Raw genomic sequence first — 18,527 nt, forward strand, 5'->3', positions numbered from 1 at the left:
AAAAAAAAAAAAAAAAAAAAAAACAAGAATAGAATGACAAGTTTCATCTCCTCAAGGAGATCCTAACACCCGTGTGCCTTAAGACTAAAACAAACACCCAAAATCTACAGGGAGGGGATAATCTCTTCTTCCCTGAAGCCTGAATCTTCCAGGTAGAGAGGTGGTGTGTTTCAAGGAACTCCCAGAGCTCTAAGCCTCCAAAGCCACAAGGGATCAAGAAGGGATGAAGCCAGGCTTATAAGCTCTGGGCAGGACCAAGATGCAGCCGTAGCTTCAGTCCTGAGTGCCACATTTCATTTGCCTGAGCTGTGTGTCTTAACAAGTCTGAATGTGTGGCTACCCCAGGAACTGCTTTAGAGAGGAGAAACTGAAGATACAGGCTGGAGTGGAAGGGAGACCCAAAACTAAGCCACGTGGCCAGACTGAGAGGATCTTGAGTCCCTCCCTTGAGGTATATCAGGCTGGGGAGCTCCATCTGCTAAGGTTGGTATTTTTAATTGCAAATTTTACTGAGTTCAACCAGAGCTGATTCAGAAGGCTGAGGTTGCCTGTTCTCTTCCCCTTCCCTTCACCCAAAATCCACACCCACCCCATTCCTTACTCTGTCAGACTTTAAGCATTGCCTTAGATCCCGAGGTATTCAAGGGTCTTGAGCAATGTTTTCCAGCACCCCATTCATCAGGTTTGCAGAATCTAACTTGGTGGAAGTTAATGTATATCAAGTACCTACCCTGTTTCCAGAAGCGTGCGAAGTACAACATTGACAAACATTGTCTTTCAATCCTCACAGAAACTGAGGCTCAGCGAGGTTAAGTAACTCTGCCAAGTTTCCTGACCCCTCCCAGTGCACCTTTTGCCTAGGAAATGTTTACTGAGGTTAATTCCCATTTCCAGGGCATCGCACTTCCCATCTCCTCCACCTACCAACACCTGTTTCATTCCTCAAGGCTCAGCCCCGTGCCTCCTGGTCCTGAAGCCTTCCCAGACCACCCCAAGCTGCAATCACCCTTCCCTCAATGGGTTCCTGCTGCAGAGTGGGCTCCACCCAACTTCGCTCGTTTTCATGGGAACAAGTGTGTCTCTAAACAAAATTTTTAGATCTTAAATGGCCACAGCCATGTCTTATGCTGTTGTTTAATTACTTTGAACAACCAAAATTGTTTAAACACTTTTGAACAACTGGAATTGTTCAAATATTTTCAGATTATAGTAGTGGTTCAAATACTAACTGATGGCTTGTTATATAGCTTAAAACAGCCTCTGCTCTCAGAAGTTACAATGTGATAGGGAAGCAAAACACCATGCAGAAAGGAAGAAAGACTTAGGAACATCGATAGGCCCTATTACACAATTTGAAATACATCTGTGTGGGTGAAAAGCAACTGTCAGGTAACAATAACAGCACACAAAACGGGAATGCAGTGGGGAAAGGAAAGTCTGACTAGAGGGACTGAGGGATGAGCATCATAGAGGAAACCTGAAGGTACTCTGCGCTTGAGAACCTCAAGCGTACACCTGGAGAGCTGTTGCCGAGGTCACAACAATTGAGAATTATTAATAGGTGTGCCTCTGAAGGAATCAAATGGCCACCTGGGAGCTGGGATAGGAGCAGTGGAGGATTAAGAGGGAATGCAGTCCTGGGCCATGGGAAGATAGTGGAAGAGAGGGATTGGGAAGGTAAACAAGAAACATTATTTACTGGATTCCAGGAGCTCAGCCTAAAAATATGGCCGGGTGTGGTGGCTCACACCTGTAATCCCACCACTTTCGGAGGCCGGGGCGGACAGATGGATCCCCTGAGGTCAGAAGTTTGAGACTAGCCTGACCAACATGGTGAAACTTCTTCTCTACTAAAAATACAAAAATTAGCCTGGCGTGGTGGTAGGCAACTGTAGTCCCAGCTACTCAGGACGCTGAGGCAGGAGAATCTCTTGAACCCAGGAGGCAGAAGTTGCAGTGAGCCAAGATCACGCCATTGCACTCCAACCTAGGCAACCAGCGAGAGTCAGAGTGAGACTGTCTTAAAAAAAATTTTTTTTAATAATAATAATGCTGAGTATGACTTTGTGGATATGTATGCCTAAGGGCCTGAGCTGTCATCCTATCAGAGAAAAATGAAAGCAATAATATTCATTGTAGATCAGATACTCGTGGACATTTAGATTTGAACAGAAGGAAACCCCTAAGAAAGATAGAAAAGAATAAGCATCACGGATACACGGGGCATCTGGGTGGAGAAACTGGAGCACAGGCCAAGAGGCTGACTGTGCTAGGTTGAACGTCAAGGCTGAATCATGTGGTAGGATTCTGCCACACCACCAGGCCCTTGACTTTCAAGAACGCATATTCTGACCTTTCCAGTAAATAGAAAGTCATTCTGTGGAGGGCATGGAGTGTTTCTAGAATTCTCCTACAGTCAGATTATCACAAGTTGTCTCTGGAAAGGAGGGAGGAGAGGCAGCAAGGGCAGAGGCATGGTCCTGGAGGTTTCAGTAGCTGGCTAGTTCTTCTAAAGTCATAGCCTTCAAACGAGGTTGGTAGCCCTGAGGGCAAGTGAAGATTCTTCAAAGAGTTCATAGGCAAAACCATTTCAAGGGCACCAGTTTTCAGAACCTCAGCGTCCATATCTACGCTTTCCTAAAACTGATGTGCTTGAAAATGCCTCTGTGATGAGAACGCTGGACTCCTCTCTCATCTCCCTCTTCATGGTTGCCCTTCTCCCACTTTTGAAAAGAAATGAATGCTTTTTTTTTTTGCTTTTTTTTTTTTCGAGATGGAGTCTTGTTCTGTCACCCAGGCTGGAAAGCGGTGGCTTGATCTCAGCTCACTGCAACATTTACCTCCTGCGTTCAAGTGATTCTCCTGCCTCAGCCTCCTGAGTAGCTGGGATTATAAGCACGTACCACCATGCCCAGCTAATTTTTGTATTTTTAGTAGATACAGTTTTCACTATGTTGGCCAGGCTTGTCTCCAGCTCCTGACCTCAAGTCACCCATCTGCTTTGGCCTCTCAAATTGCTGGATTACAGGCATGAGCCACCACACCTGGCCGAGAAATACATGCTTCTAACCCATGCTGAATCTTTTTTTTTTTTTGAGACGAAGTCTTACTCTGTCGCCAGGCTGGAGTGCAGTGGCACAATCTCGGCTCACTCCAACCTCCAGCTCCCTGGTTCAAGCGATTCTCCTGCATCAGCCTACCGAGTAGCTGGAATTATAAGCACATGCCACCAGCCCAGCTAATTTTTGTATTTGTAGTAGAGATGGAGTTTCACCATGTTGGCCAGGATGGTCTTGATCTCCTGACCGTGTGATCGGCCCGCCTCAGCCTCCCAAAGTGTTGGGATTACAGGCATGAGATGAGCCACCGTGCCCAGCCCCCATGCTGAATCTCATGAGAAGGCATTTCACCAGCATATGCAAACTTCCAGAATACCACACCAAGATATAATTTGATAACTAAGTATTGAAAAAGTAAATAGAGATACTGCTTCGTCCAGAGCCTAGTAGCTAGGCTTGTCCTCTCCTTTCAAATCAGAGGCTTCTGCTGAAGACATGCCCCGTCAGACCCTCAGTCAAGCCAAGAAGCATCCGAGTTTGATATCCTGCTTCATATTTATTGGAGCTGGGAGTACTGGAGCAGCATGTCATGTCTTGTGTCTGGCATTTTTCAATCCAGATGTTAGCTGGGCCAGATCCAGACCCTGGAACAAACTGAGTCCCAGTGACCAATACTCAGTGAATGCGGATTACAGCAAACTGAAGAAAGAAGGCTCTAGCAGGGCAGTGCTGAGAGGAAAAATGGTTTTGGGGCCCCCACACAAAGTCCCTACCAGGGCACAGCCCAGTGGAGTTGCAGGAACAGAGCCACTGCCCTCCAGATTCCAGGATGAGCCACTAGCAGCTTGCAACCCCAGCATGAAAAAGCCACTCTAACCCATGAGAACAGCCATGTGGGCCACACCCGGCAGCTTCTAAAGGCCTTGGGAACCCACCCCTTTCACCAGTGTGTCCAGGATACAGGACAGGGAGTCAAGGATTATTGTGGGGCTTTAAGATTGTGTCTGCCTTGGAGAATTGCCTGAACCCAGGAGGCGGAGGTTGCGGTGAGCCGAGATCGCGCCATTGCACTCCAGCCTGGGTAACAAGAGCGAAACTCCGTCCCAAAAAAAAAAANAAAAAAAAAAAAAAAAAAGATTATGTCTGCCTTGCTGGGTTTTGGACTTGTGTGAGACCTGTTGCCCCTTTCTTTTGACCAATTTCTCCCTTTTGGAATGAAATGTTTACCCAGTGCCTATAGCACTAATGTATCTTCGAAGTAAGTAACTTGTTTTTTTTAATTTTACAGGCTCATAGGTGGAAGGAACTTACCTTGACTCTCAGATGAGACTTTGGACTTTGGACTTTTCAGCTAATGCAGGTATAAGTTAAGACTTTGGAAGACTATAGGGAAGGCATGATTGTGTTTTGCAATGGGAGAAAAACATGAGATTTTAGGGTCCAGGGGAAGATTGCTATAGTTTAGATGTTTGTCCCCTCCAAATCTCCCCAGTGTTGGAGGTGGGGCCTGGTGGGGTATTTGGGTCATGGGGGAAGATCCCTCGTGAATGTCTTAGTGCCCTCTCCATGGTAAGGGGTGAGTTCTTGCTCTGTTAGTTCATGCAAGAGCTGGTTGTTTAAAGGAGGCTGGCATCTCCTGCCCTCTCTTTTGCTCCCTTTCTCACCATGTGACATGGCTGCCTCCCCTTCACCTTCCACCACGAGTAAAACCCTCCAGAGTTCCTGACCAGAACAGATGCTGGTACTATGCTTGCACAACCTGCAGAATCAGGAGCTGAATAAATTTTTCTTTATAAATTACCCAGTTTCAGGTATTCCTTAATAGCAACACAAAACAGACCAAAACTGTGTTCTTTCTCATTTTACCTTGCACAGAAGTGGACATGCTCAAGTAATACTGTTTGAATGATTGTCAATTGTTACCTCTGCAGATGACACCTGGAGAACTAGCCCTTGCCAGTGGCAACCACACCCCTGTCACCAAGTTCATCTTGCAGGGATTCTCCAATTATCCAGACCTCCAGGAGCTTCTCTTCGGAGCCATCCTGCTCATCTATGCCGTAACAGTGGTGGGCAACTTGAGAATGATGGCACTCATCTTCACAGACGCCAATCTCCAAAGCCCAATGTATTTCTTCCTCAGTGTCCTCTCTTTTCTTGATATTTGTTACTCTTCCGTGGTCACACCCAAGCTCTTGGTCAACTTCCTGGTCTCTGACAAGTCCATCTCTTTTGAGGGCTGTGTGGTCCAGCTCACCTTCTTTGTAGTGCATGTGACAGCTGAGAGCTTCCTGCTGGCCTCCATGGCCTATGACCGCTTCATGGCCATCTGCCAACCCCTCCATTATGGTTCTATCATGACCAGGGGGACCTGTCTGCAGCTGGTAGCTGCTTCCTATGCATTTGGTGGAGCCAACTCTGCTATCCAGACTGGAAATGTCTTTGCTCTGCCTTTCTGTGGGCCCAACCAGCTAACACACTACTACTGTGACATACCACCCCTTCTTCACCTGGCTTGTGCCAACACAGACACAGCAAGAGTGGTCCTCTATATCTTTTCTTCTCTAGTCACCCTTCTGCCTGCTGCAGTCATTCTCACCTCCTACTGCTTGGTCTTTGTGGCCATTGGGAGGATGCATTCAGTAGCGGGAAGAGAGAAGGCCCTCTCCACTTGTGCCTCCCACTTTCTGGCCATTGCTATTTTCTACGGCACTGTGGTTTTCACCTACGTCCAGCCCCATGGATCTACCAGCAATACCAATGGCCAAGTAGTGTCTGTCTTCTACACCATCATAATTCCCATGCTCAATCCCTTCATCTATAGCCTCCGCAACAAGGAGGTAAAGGGTGCCCTGCAGAGGAAGCTGCAGGTCAACATCTTTCCTGGCTGAGCCCTGCACGGTGATTTGTTGGAATGAGACAGGTGTAGCATCTTCCAAATCACACTATGAATTAACCTAACCAAGAGCAGCCCTCCTCTTGGTTAGGTTAATTCTTTTGGGGAAGATAGAAAAAGTAAAGGAGAAACAGCAAATATGTCTTCTACAGAGTGGTTACAGTTTATAAAGCATCTTCTTACCCATTATCATATTAAATTCTTACCACCATATCGTGAGGTAGCCTTTATTACAATGATCCTATTTTACAAATGAAAGACACATGCATGGCTCAGAAAAAAATAAATGAATTACCTAAAGTCATGCCATAAGTGAGAAGGTTCAATTACACCACAGCCATAGGTTGAGTCTTTATTGGTGGCTTATTGTAACTTCCAGGAAACGTCAGACAAGGTACAACACTGTCATCTCTGTTTTGCCCCTGATTTAGTGAACTGGGAGTGAGCAACAAGTGACTTGGTTCTTTTTTCCTGTTCTAAAAAGAGAGATAAGCAGGATAGAGATGTCCTTATTTCTTATGACAACCACATTTTGCTGAACCGTTCCATTACAACCTCAGGATCCAGAGAGATCCTTCCTTGTACGTCCATATCTTAGCCAGATGTGTGTACGTGTGTCTCCTAGTTCTCAAGGGTTTGGTAGCGGGGGGACGTGTATGATGATTAGGCAGTTCCATCATTACATTAGATACCGTGCTTTGGGAAACTGATTTTTTAAATGTTTATATTTGACCTGACTATCTTTAAGTGTACATGTCATATGATGAGTATATGTGTTTTATAGAATCACACGAATGATGAAGCTGAACTTAAAGACCTAATTCGGGGTTGAGCACTGGATTAGAAAGCATACTCTTAAACCAATGCAAAGTCCTAATCTGAATGGAGTTGGTTTCAGCCTGAGATTTTTGGATTATTAAAAAGCTTTTTATTCAGATATACCTTAAGACAATTATTGTAAATACAGAAAATCTTACTGTACGAATAGGTCTATCATAGCATCATACGTGAAAACGAAAAATTGGAAACCATCTAAAAGAGAAAAAGAATTAAATAACTTATTCCCTAGATGAATTACGACACCAACCATTACAAATTATGCTTGTGAAGACTATGTAATAACAGAAAATAGGAGGCCAGAACATCTGGAGTGTAGTCACAATCATCTAACAGAAACAAGAAGCCTAAAAACGCACAAAAATGTAAATTATAGTTTTAGAGGAGGAAAAAGGTTTTACTATTTTTCTCAAAAGTTTTCCAAAACTTTCTTAATAAGCTTTTTTTTTTTTTTTTTTTTTTTTTGAGAAGCCGTGACAGTTTCACTCTTTTTGCCCAGGCTGGAATGCAAGGGTGTGATCTCAGCTTACTGCAACATTTGCCTCCTGGGTTCAAGCGATTCTCCTGCCTCAGCCTCCCTACTAGCTAGGATTACAGGTGCATGCCACCACACCTGGCTAATTTTGTATTTTTAGTAGAGACAGGATTTCACCATGTTGGCCAGGCTGGTCTTGAACTCCTCACCTCAGATGATATGCCTGCCTCAGCCTCCCAAAGTGCTGGGATTACAGGAGTGAGCCACCACACCCAACCTAATGAGCATGTTTAATTTTGATACTTTATTCTTGTTACTAGTGATGAATCCATACAGCAAATTCAATCCTTGCCTCCTTGGAGGAAAGAATTCTGCTGAGGGGCAGAAGTAGGTTTAAGGAAGAGGGAGAGACTGAGACAAGTTTTAGAGCAGGAGTGAAAGTTTATGAAAAACTTTTAGAGCAGGAATGAAAGGAAGTAAACTTCAAAGAGGGCCAAGTGAGCAACTTGACAGATCCAGGTGCCTTGATCAACTCTTGACTTGGGGTTTTATACATTGCCATGGTTCTGGGTCTTCTTTTCTCGTCCCTTGCTTCTTCCCATGGGGTGGGTTGTGCCCATGCACAACCCAGCACTTGGGAGGGGCCACATGCACAGTGTGTTTACTAAAGTCGTAGGCATGCTAACTTGAGGCATTTTTCCCTTACCCATTGAGGTTTCCTAGAAGACTATACACCAGTTAAACTTTACCATTTTGCCTTTTAGCGTGCATGCTTGAGCACACTCACCCCACTCCTGAGATCTTATTGAGAAGCCTCTGATTACCAGCTTCAGGTTATGTTTGTTTGTGTGTTTGTTTGGTTTTTGAGATGGAGTCTCACTCTGTCACCCAGGCCGGAGTGCAGCGGCATGATCTTGGCTCACTGCAACCTCCACCTCCTGGGTTCAAGCGATTCTCTTGCCTCAGCCTCCTGAGTAGCTGGGATTACAAGTGCATGCCACCACATCCAGCTAATTTTTGTATTTTTAGTAGAGTTGGTATTTCGCCATGTTGGTTGGGCTGGTCTCAGACTCCTGACCTCAAGTGATCCATCCACCTCAGCCTCCCAAAATGTTGGGACTACAGTTGTGAACCACTGCACCCGGCCCTGGTATTTTCCATCTATTGGAAGACTGTCTCTCCCTGGCACTGATTGTGACCAGTTATTACTTTAGAGAGACAGTTTAACAACCACCTGACCATCACTTGATGATTGCCTGACATTCCTGGAGGGGGGAAAACTGTTCTGCCCCGAACGTGTCTCCCTAACTACCTACTCTAACATTCTAAAAATGAACAATTTAAAAATCCTTTCCAGGAAGGGTGTGAAAATTTCTCACTTTTGTCTTCTTTCATTCAGCAAATCTTTACTAAATTCCTCCTATGCTCCACCTACTTTTAACTTATAAACTAAATGTGTAGTACATTCGGTTGAAGTCAGGACTAGAACCTTATGGTAAAGGGATTTAGTAAAAATTAATTCATTCATCTGGGAAAATATTTACATGGCAATTAGATATAACACTATGTGGTAGGCCCTAGCTGGACAGTCAGAAATCTATTAGGCAGTTTGCTTATGCCAAAGTTACAAGCAAACCCCAAATGTCAGTGACTTCATACCACACAGATTTAACCGATGCTAAATTTGAGACACATCAGGTGACTCTCGGGGAAATGTATCCATCCAGTGACTCCATATCTGAGCCCCTCTCACCTTGCAATCCTGCCATCTCACCCTTTGCCCTCCAAGATCTTAATGGTGGGGGAAATGGTCAAGGTCATACAGCATTTTTAAGGACATGGCCTGAGGTTGGCTCACATCACTTTGACTCATGCACCACTGGCCTGAAACCAGTCTTATGGCTATGATATACGGCAAAGGAGGCTGGGAAACGTAGTCCTTTTTTCACCCAGAGAGAGGAAAATGAAATGAGATTTGGTAAACAGATAGATTCGTGTGTCGCTGGCCAGCTGGACATTTGATTAGACCATCATCTGTAAGAAGTACTAAAACATCACTGGCTAAGTTTAACCCCTTACTCTATCACCCAAGAAGTGGTACACAAAAACACATACTCTCATAAAGAAAGAAGTCACTACAAAACAAAAACGCATTGGAAAACATGAAAATCATATAAAAATACAAAAGTTGAATTTGCATATTATGTGGCTCAACTCTACAATTTTAACTAAGACTATCAGTTGCTATCCACCTCAACTATATCAATATTAAATAAATACTTATAGACTTTCAATCTGAGAGTGATCAGTTATCATCCTGCCCCATCCACTGTTGTATCTTCTATGTCTAGAACAATGCCTAGCACATGGCAGGCACTCAACAAACATCTGTGCAATAAATGAGTGAATGGGTATCCACATGCTTGTTTTCCTTGGACGAGCAGCACTGTCATCACCTGGGAACTTTCAAATGTAGAATCTGGAGCCCCACTCTTGACCTGCTGAATAAAAATTTGCATTTTGGCCAGGTCCAGTGGCTCGTGCCTATTATCCCAGCACTTTGGGATGCCAAGGTGGGCAGATCATCAGAGTTCAAGAGTTCGAGACCAGCCTGTCCAACATGATGAAAGCCTGTCTCTACTAAAAATACAAAAAAAGAACAAATTATCCGGGCATGCTGGCAGGTGCCTGTAATCTCAGCTACTCGGGAGTCTGAGGCAGGAGAATCACTTGACCATGGGAAGCAGAGGTTGCAGTGAGCCAAGATTTCACCACTGCACTCCAGCATGGACGACAGAGTGAGACTCTGTCTCAAGAAAAAAAAAAAGAACATGCATTTTAACATGATCCCCATATGATTCACATGATTCACATGCATGTGAAAGTTTGAGAAGCTCTGAACCATATAATTCAATCCAGCCCCAAATTCAAGAGTGAACAAAGTATACATTCTCCTCCCAGAGCTCACAGTTTAGGCAAGGAGGGTGTTCTTAGCAGAAGGAAAAGCATAGCAAAGACCAAGAAGTGAGAAAATAACAATGCGTCCTCTTCCCTGATCCTCTTTCACCATTGCATGTGATCTACATTAAAATGAGCATTAGGAGGAGACTCAGCATTAACAGTCATCATGTTACCTAATGTGGGAAGCGAGATGATAGAAAGGAATAGGACACTATGCGGATAGTGACGTATCCCCAGCAGAACTGGCCAAAGTGGTATCTAAAAGTAAACTGAGTAATTTTGATAGTGGCGAAGGAGTTAAGCAGTTCATATGAGTTCTCACAGCTAGTAAAGATGTAAAGGACCTGGTTAGCTAATAAACATGAAAAATCTCATTTTTTTAAAATAACAATTGAAAATCTCAAGACACACTTTCTTGTTGTTGGTAAGCAATGTGGTTTGTTTTTGTTTAATTCTTTGACGGATAACAATTGTACATATTAATGACGGCATGTGGTGCTATTTTGATTCACATAATGTATAGTGATCAGATCAGGGTAATTAGCTTATCCACATCATCTCATTTATCATTTCTTTGTGTTGAGAATGTTCAATATCCTCCTTCTAGCTATATGAAACTATATATTGCTGTTAACTATAGTCATCCTACAGTGGTAAAGAACACTGGTATGTAGTTCTCCTATCTAGCTGTAATTTTGTAGCCTTTAATGAATCTCTCCCTAACCCTCCCTTCCCCCTACCTGTCCCAGCCTCTATTATCTCCTGTTCTACTTTTTACTCCTATGAAGTCTACTTTTTTTAGCTTCCACATATGAGTGAGAACATATGATGTGTAATTATCTGTGCCTGGCTTCTTTCACTTAACATAAAGTCCTCTAGTTCCAACCATGTTGCCATGAATAAGAGGATTTCATTCATTTTTATGGCTGAATAGTATTCCATTGTGTACATATACTAATTTTCTTTATCCATTCACTTGTTCTAGAATACCCAGGGTAATTCCATGCCAAGATGCACTTTTATACCTACCTAATCTGCAAAAACATCTGACCATCCCAGTGTTAGTGGATGTGGAATGGGGGGTGAGTGTGAATTGGAATGACCACTTTCAACAACAATTTGGCATCAAAATTAAAGTTGAAGATATATATACACTATGATCCTGCAGCTCTATTAGTGGGCATATAATCTAAAGAAATTCTGGCACATTTGCACTGTAAAACATGGACCAGAAATTTGTCCTAGCAAAAAACTGAAAGCAACACAAATGTTCATCAACAATAGAAATTCGTGCATACAATAGGGCCTATTCATGGCCAGGCATTGTGGCTTATGCCCCAGCAGTTTGGGAGGCCGAGGCGGGTCGATCGCCTAAGGTCAGAAATTTGAGACCAGCCTGGTCAACCTAGCAAAACCCCATCTCTACTAAAAATACAAAAAGTAGCTGGGAGTGGTGGCAGGCGCCTGTAAACTCAGCTACTAGGCAGGTGCTGAGGCAGAAGAATTGCTCGAACCCAGGAGGCAGAGGTTGCAGTGAGCCAAGATCCCACCGCTACACTCTAGCCTGGGCAACAGCACAAAACTACATCTCAAAAAAAAAAANCAAAAAAAAAAAAAAAAAATAGGGCCTAGTCATAAAACAGAAACTAAAGATCGGCAAAAACAAATAAACTACAGGTTTCTGCATCAACATGAATGTGGCTCTAAAACATAAGGTTGAATAAAATAAGTCACAGAGAATGCACATGTATTAGTTCATTTATATAAAATTTTAAAATAGGCAAAACTAAACAGTTATGTTTAAAACTGTATTTACAGATAACTACTTAAAATAAAACAAGTAATAATTGACAGAAAATTTAGGCTAGTGTCTACCTCTTACGGAGAGAAAAGTGGCAGAATTAGGAGATGTACACAGGAGCCGTCTCAGATCATGCTACTCCACACGTGATCCTCAGCCCACTGGTTCTGTTTCACCTGGGAGCCTGTTAGAAATACAGAATCTCAGGCTCTTTCACACACCTACTGAATCAGAATCCACACTTTAAAATGATCCCCAGATGACTCATAAGGTATTAAAGATATTTGTGGCAGGACACGGTGGCTCACATGGCTTACACCTCTAATCCCAGCACTTTGGGAGGCCGAGGCAGGTGGATTACTTGAGATCAGGAGTTCAAGACCAGGCTGGCCAACATGGTGAAACCCCATCTCTACTAAAAATACAAAGAATTAGCCAGGCATGGTAGCATGCACCTGTAATCTCAGCTACTTGGAAGGCTTAGGCAGGAGGATCGCTTGATTCTGCACTCCAGCCTGGGCAACAGAGCGAGACTCCATCTCAGAAAAAAAAAAAAAAGACATTTGTAAACTTATATTTCTAAGGTGGATGGTACAAAAATGGGTGTTTATTTTAGCAATATTCTTTAAATGCTACAGGTTTTAATACACTTTTGCATGTATCATATATTTTATAATTTAATAATATTTTGGAACCAGGCACGGTGGCTGTAATCCCAACACTTTGGAAGTCCAAGGCAAATAGACTGCTTGAGCCCAGGAGTTCAAGACCAACCTGGGCAAAATGGTGAAACCCCATCTCTATTATAAAATGTTTAAAAAAGAAAAGAAAAAAATATTTTTGAAATATATAGTTTTAATTACATTTTATTTTAAGATATATATAAAGACAGTAACAAAAATGAAGACCACAAAGATGACAAAGAACTGAAACCAATCCCAGATATTTAGACTAAAAATCCAGGGCTGTTTTCACCATAGTGATATAATAAGGCCCACTATCTTTTTTTTCTTTCTTTTTTACATCTGTTGGTCTGCATCAGTAAACAGAGCTTCAGTTAGTTTTGTGAAATGCAACATTTAACCCCTTGTTTTGTGGGAAAAAGAAACTTCAATGACTTGGAGTTAAGAATATGGATAGTGACTCACAGACTGCAAAGGGGCTGGGGAGATTGGGAGGGGTAATATTGGGAGAAATACCTAATGTAGGTGACGGGGGGATGGAGGCAGCAAACCACCATGGCGTATGTATACATATGTAACAATCCTGCAACATCTGCACATGTACCCCAGAAATTAAAGTATGAATAAAATATATTTTTTTAAAAAAAGTCCCTCAACCTCCTTCCGGCTGACAAGCATACAGTACCATGTGGCAAAGGTACAGCAAAGGTGGGCTTGAGACCCAGGCTCCATCTTTCTTCTCGGTAGCAAAGGAATAAGGCCCGCTATCTGAGTCTTTGCCCCAAGACAGTAAGTGAACTGACTCCAATGAATTTACCCATTTCTTTCTTTCTTTTTTTTTTTTGAGACAGAGTTTCACTCTTGTCTCCCAGGCTGGAGTGCAATGGTGCAATCTTGGCTGCCTGCAACCTCCGCCTCCTGGGTTCAAGCAATTCTCCTGTCTCAGCCTCCAGAGTAGCTAGAATTACAGGTGCCTGCCACCATGCCCGGCTAATTTTCATATTTTTTTAATAGAGACGGGGTTTCACCATGTTGGCCAGGCTGGTTTTGAATCCTGACCTCAGGTGATCCACCCACCTTGACCTCCCAAAGTGCTGGGATTATAGGTGTGAGCCACCACACCTGGCTGAATTTATCTGTTTCTAATGGTCATGCTGCAACTGAATGGACAAAAAGCCCATGATAAAAATCAGTAAACTACTAGAGGCTTCAGTGGTTTGATAATTTTCAATTCTATATTCTGGAATGGGGGATGGGTAAGAAAGCTGTTTTCCTGTTCAGACAGTCCCTGCCTTTAATAATACATAATGTTTTCCTGGAAAATGTTGTGGAAAGCGGAATGCCTGAGATTTGAACTTTATACTTAAATGTTTTATTTGGTGGGGTAAGGAGAAGGAAGGGAGGAAAGGAAGGAAATCAATCCAGAAAGCTAGAAAAAAATTATGAAGCCTCAAACCTGATATAAATGCTTAACTTGATTTTACATCTGAATGTTATACACTGTATGCAGATATTTAAACTATTAAAAACAGATTACATTTTAAATATTGGCAATCAAATTTAATTTTTTGGTGTAACCTTGCAACTCAAAATCCTTGTTCATTGAGTTTACTTGAAATGATAGTTGGCATATTCCTTCTCTCAGCATTCATAAAGTACCAAGGAATAAGAGGCTGGGACAGAGAGATACCTGCATATTGGCATTCACTGTAACATCTTTATTCCTATTTGGTTTCCAGTTGCCAAACCATGAAGATCATGTTTATGACTCCATGTCCCAAAAGGAAAGCCTCTCCAGGCTCTCAGCTACTCCTTTTTCCCTCTCAGGGGCCAGTGGACACATTCATCCCTTCTCCCAATGCCACTCTGGGTCCATGGGAGTATTGTCTCAGACCCTCTCTCTGCCTGGCCCTGCCATACAAACATTTCTCTCAATGTCTACACTTCAAAAGGTGCAGAAGCTCTAGCAGTTTGGGCCACTGGATTCCTCCCCCAAAATTCACCAGACTCAAAGCTCACTTCTCCTCTGACTGTCTTCACTTTACAAGTCTAAGGAATTTTTTTCTAGTCTTTAAGAGAAAAGCAGGCACTGAAAAAACTGGCTCTGACTGATCACATATTCTTATATGTCTGTGGCTAAGGCCTGAGTTTATTCTCTGGGTTATTTTCTGAATTTATTCTCGGGATGGTTCTAGCGTTTGAAGTTTAAAAGCTTTTTAACCACAAAGGTTTTATCTCTGCCTTGAGTTTCCAAAACATATTTTAAACCCCAAAAGCCAAGGATTGACTTCTTTGGTATCTGCACTACACTGCAACAACCCTATCCTGAGGCATGGCTGCCAAGAGGTCAAGTTTGAACTGGGAAGGACCTCCAGGTTAAAAAATATATATTATCTGGAAAAAAAACTGATACATCAAAATAATATTCTGCTACATGTAATTGTAAAAATCCACACATTGGTTCCAACACTGAACCTTATTTTTAGCCACAAGCTTTGCCAATGTATTTATAACATTTTGTACATGTGTTTTAAGTTTGATTGTTTTCTTTTAAAATTGAACACAGTTGTCAGATCTGCTTAAATTCGATCAGCATCAAAATTTACTGTTTTGGGCCTACTAAATAATAGCTTCCTTTGATGCAATTGAAAAATCATTAACGTCAGCACTTTATTTTTCCATTTTCCACTACACTTTTATAAATAAGGGCAAATATGCAACAAAATGTTCAAGTTACTGCACAGACATTGCCATATTTAGATGGCAACGCTGCTAAAATGAAACTATTGGCTGGCAGACGGCAGTAACATAATGTAACTTGAAATAGTTATTTGTCTACTAAAATAAGAAAGTCAAAATTTGGTATAGAAAAGAAGCTTAGAAGTGTTTATGTATATATGGAAATGACAGTCATATAAAAGATAATGACTACCTGCATTTTGACTAATTTTTGTTCATCTTGACTTATCTCCATATCTCATAAATATAAACAATTATAAAAACATTTATTTGTAACAGCTTTATTTAGATACAATTCACATACCATAAAATTCACTCATGTAAAGTACATAATTGAGAGGCCAAGGCCTGTGAATCACCTGAGGTCAGGAGTTTGAGACCAGCCTGGCCAACATGGTGAAACCCCGTCTCTATTTAAAATACAAAAATTAGCTGGACATGGTGGTGGGCACCTGTAATCCCAGCTACTCAGGAGGCTGAGGCATGACAATCACTTGAACCCGGGAGGCAGAGGTTACAGTGAACTGAGATCACACCACTGCACTCCAGCCTGGGCACAAGAGCAAAACTCTGTCTCAAAAAATATATAAATATAAAAATAAAGTATACAGTTTAATGATTTTTAGTGTATTTACAGAGCTGTGCAACCATCACCACAATCAATTTTAGAAAATTTTCTTTTTTCTTTAATTTATTATACTTTAAGTTCTGGGGTACATGTGCAGATCATGCAGGTTTGTTACATAGGTATACATGTGCCATGGTAATGGTTTGCTGCATTCTTCACCCATCATCTACATTAGGTTTTTCTCCCAATGCTATCCCTCCCCAATCCCCCCACCCCCTGCTATTCCTCTCCTATCCCCCATCCCCCAGGCCCCAGTGTGTGATGTTCCCCTCCCTGTGTCCATGTGTTCAACACCCACTTATGAGTGAGAATATTCAGTGTTTGGTTTTCTGTTCTTGTGTCAGTTTGCTGAGAATGATGGTTTCCCGATTCATCCATGTCCCTGCAAAGTACATGAACTCATCGTTTTTTATGGCTGCATAGTAACCCATGGTGTATATGTGCCACATTTTCTTTATCCAGTCCATCATTGATGGTCATTTGAGTTGGTTCCAAGTCTTTGCTATTGTGAACAGTGCCGCAATAAACATAAGTGTGCATGCGTCTTTATAATAGAATGATTTATAATACTTTGGGTATTTACCCAGTAATGGGAGTGCTGGGTCAAATGGTATTTCTATTTCTAGATCCTTGATGAATTGCCACACTATCCTCCACAATGGTTGAATTAATTTACACTCCCACCAACGGTGTAAAAGCATTCCTATTTCTGCACATCCTCTCCAGCATCTGTTGTCTCCTGATTTTTTAATGATCACCATTCTAACTGGCATGGGGTGGTATCTCAATGTGGTTTTGATTTGCATTTCTCTAATGACCAGTGATGATGAGCTTTTTTTCATATGTTTGTTGGCTGCATAAATGTGTTCTTTTGAAAAGTGTCTGTTCATATCCTTCACCCACTTTTTGATGGGGTTGTTTGCTTTTTCTTGTAAATTTAAGTTCTCTGTAGATTCTGGATATTAGCCCTTTGTCTGACGGGTAGGTTGCAAAAATTTTTTCCCATTCTGTTGGTTGCCGGTTCATGCTGTTGATAAGTTTTGTTTTTGTTTTTGTTTTGTTTTGTTTTTTGCTGTGCAGAAGCTCTTAAGTTAATTAGATCCCACTTGTCTATTTTGGCTTTTGTTGACATTGCTTTTGGGGTTTTAGTCATGAAGTCCTTGCCCATGCCTATGTCCTGAATGGTATTGCTTAGGTTTTCTTTTAGAGTTCTGATGCTGTTAGGCCTCACGTTTAAATCTTTAATCCATCTGGAATTAATTTTTGTATAAGGTGTAAGGAAGGGATCCAGTTTCAGCTTTCTGAATATGGCTAGTCAGTTTTCCCAACACCATTTATTAAATAGGGAATCCCTTCCCCGTTGCTTGCTTTTGTCAGGTTTGTCAAAGATCAGATGGTTGTTGTTGGGTGGCGTTCCTTCTGAGGCCTCTGTTCTGTTCCATTGTTCTATATCTCTGTTTTGGTACAAGTACCATGCTGTTTTGATTACAGTAGCCTTGTAATATAGTTTGAAGTCACGTAGCATGATGCCTTCAGCTTTTTGTTGTTATTGTTGTTTCTGTTTTTGTTTTTTGCTTAGGATTGTCTTGTCTATGCAGGCTCTTTAAACTCTCAATAAACTAGGTATTGATGGATTGTATCTCAAAACAATAAGAGCTATTTACAACAAACCCACAGCCAATATCATACTGAATGGGCAAAAACTGTAAGCATTCCCTTTGAAAACTGGCACCAGACAAGGATGCCCTCTCTCACCACTTCTATTCAACATAGTATTGGAAGTTCTGGCTGGGGCCATGAGGCAAGAAAAAGAAATAAAGGGTTTTCAAATAGGAAGAGAGGATGTCAAATTGCCCCTGTTTGCAGATGACATGATTGCATATTTAGAAAACCCCATTGTCTCAGCCCAAAATCTCCTTATGCTGATAAGCAACTTCAGCAAAGTCTCAGGATACATAATCAATGTGCAAAAATTGCAAGCATTTCTATACACCAATAATAGACAAACAGAGAGCCAAATCATGAGTGAATTCCCATTCACAATTGCTACAAAGAGAATAAAACACCTAGAAATACAACTAACAAGGGATGTGAAGGACCTCTTCAAGGAGAACTACAATCCACTGCTCAAGGAAATAAGAGAGGATACAAACAGATGGAAAAACATTCCATGCTCATGGTTAGGAAGAATCAATATTGTGGAAATGGCTATGCTGCCCAAAGTAATTTACAGATTCAATGCTATCCCCATCAAGCTACCAATGACTTTCTTCACAGAATTGGAAAAAACCACCTTAAGCTTTACAGGGAATCAAAAAATAAAATTTTCATTATCCCAAAAAGAAACCCTGTGCTTTGGCTGGGCGCGGTGGCTCAAGCCTGTAATCCCAGCACTTTGGGAGGCCGAGGCGGGTGGATCACAAGGTCAAGAGATCAAGACCATCCTGG

At 42.0% G+C, this 18,527-nt stretch overlaps 2 protein-coding genes across 2 annotated transcripts; both read left to right on the top strand.

Moving 5' to 3' along the window:
* Positions 1-3,554: 3,554 nt before the first annotated feature.
* On the top strand, positions 3,555-4,964 carry LOC108282936 (cytochrome c oxidase subunit NDUFA4-like). Its single transcript, XM_037728027.1, has 2 exons — positions 3,555-3,785; positions 4,935-4,964. The coding sequence occupies exons 1-2, from the start codon at positions 3,555-3,557 to the stop codon at positions 4,962-4,964; spliced, it is 261 nt and encodes an 86-aa protein (XP_037583955.1).
* Positions 4,965-4,990: 26 nt separating this feature from the next.
* Positions 4,991-5,950, top strand: LOC108282961 (olfactory receptor 1020-like). Its single transcript, XM_017499012.1, has one exon. The coding sequence runs from the start codon at positions 4,991-4,993 to the stop codon at positions 5,948-5,950; it is 960 nt and encodes a 319-aa protein (XP_017354501.1).
* Positions 5,951-18,527: the final 12,577 nt, after the last annotated feature.

The sequence above is a fragment of the Cebus imitator genome, unplaced genomic scaffold (genome assembly GCF_001604975.1).
Source record: "Cebus imitator isolate Cc_AM_T3 unplaced genomic scaffold, Cebus_imitator-1.0 Scaffold253, whole genome shotgun sequence".
NCBI classification, from domain to species: domain Eukaryota; kingdom Metazoa; phylum Chordata; class Mammalia; order Primates; family Cebidae; genus Cebus; species Cebus imitator.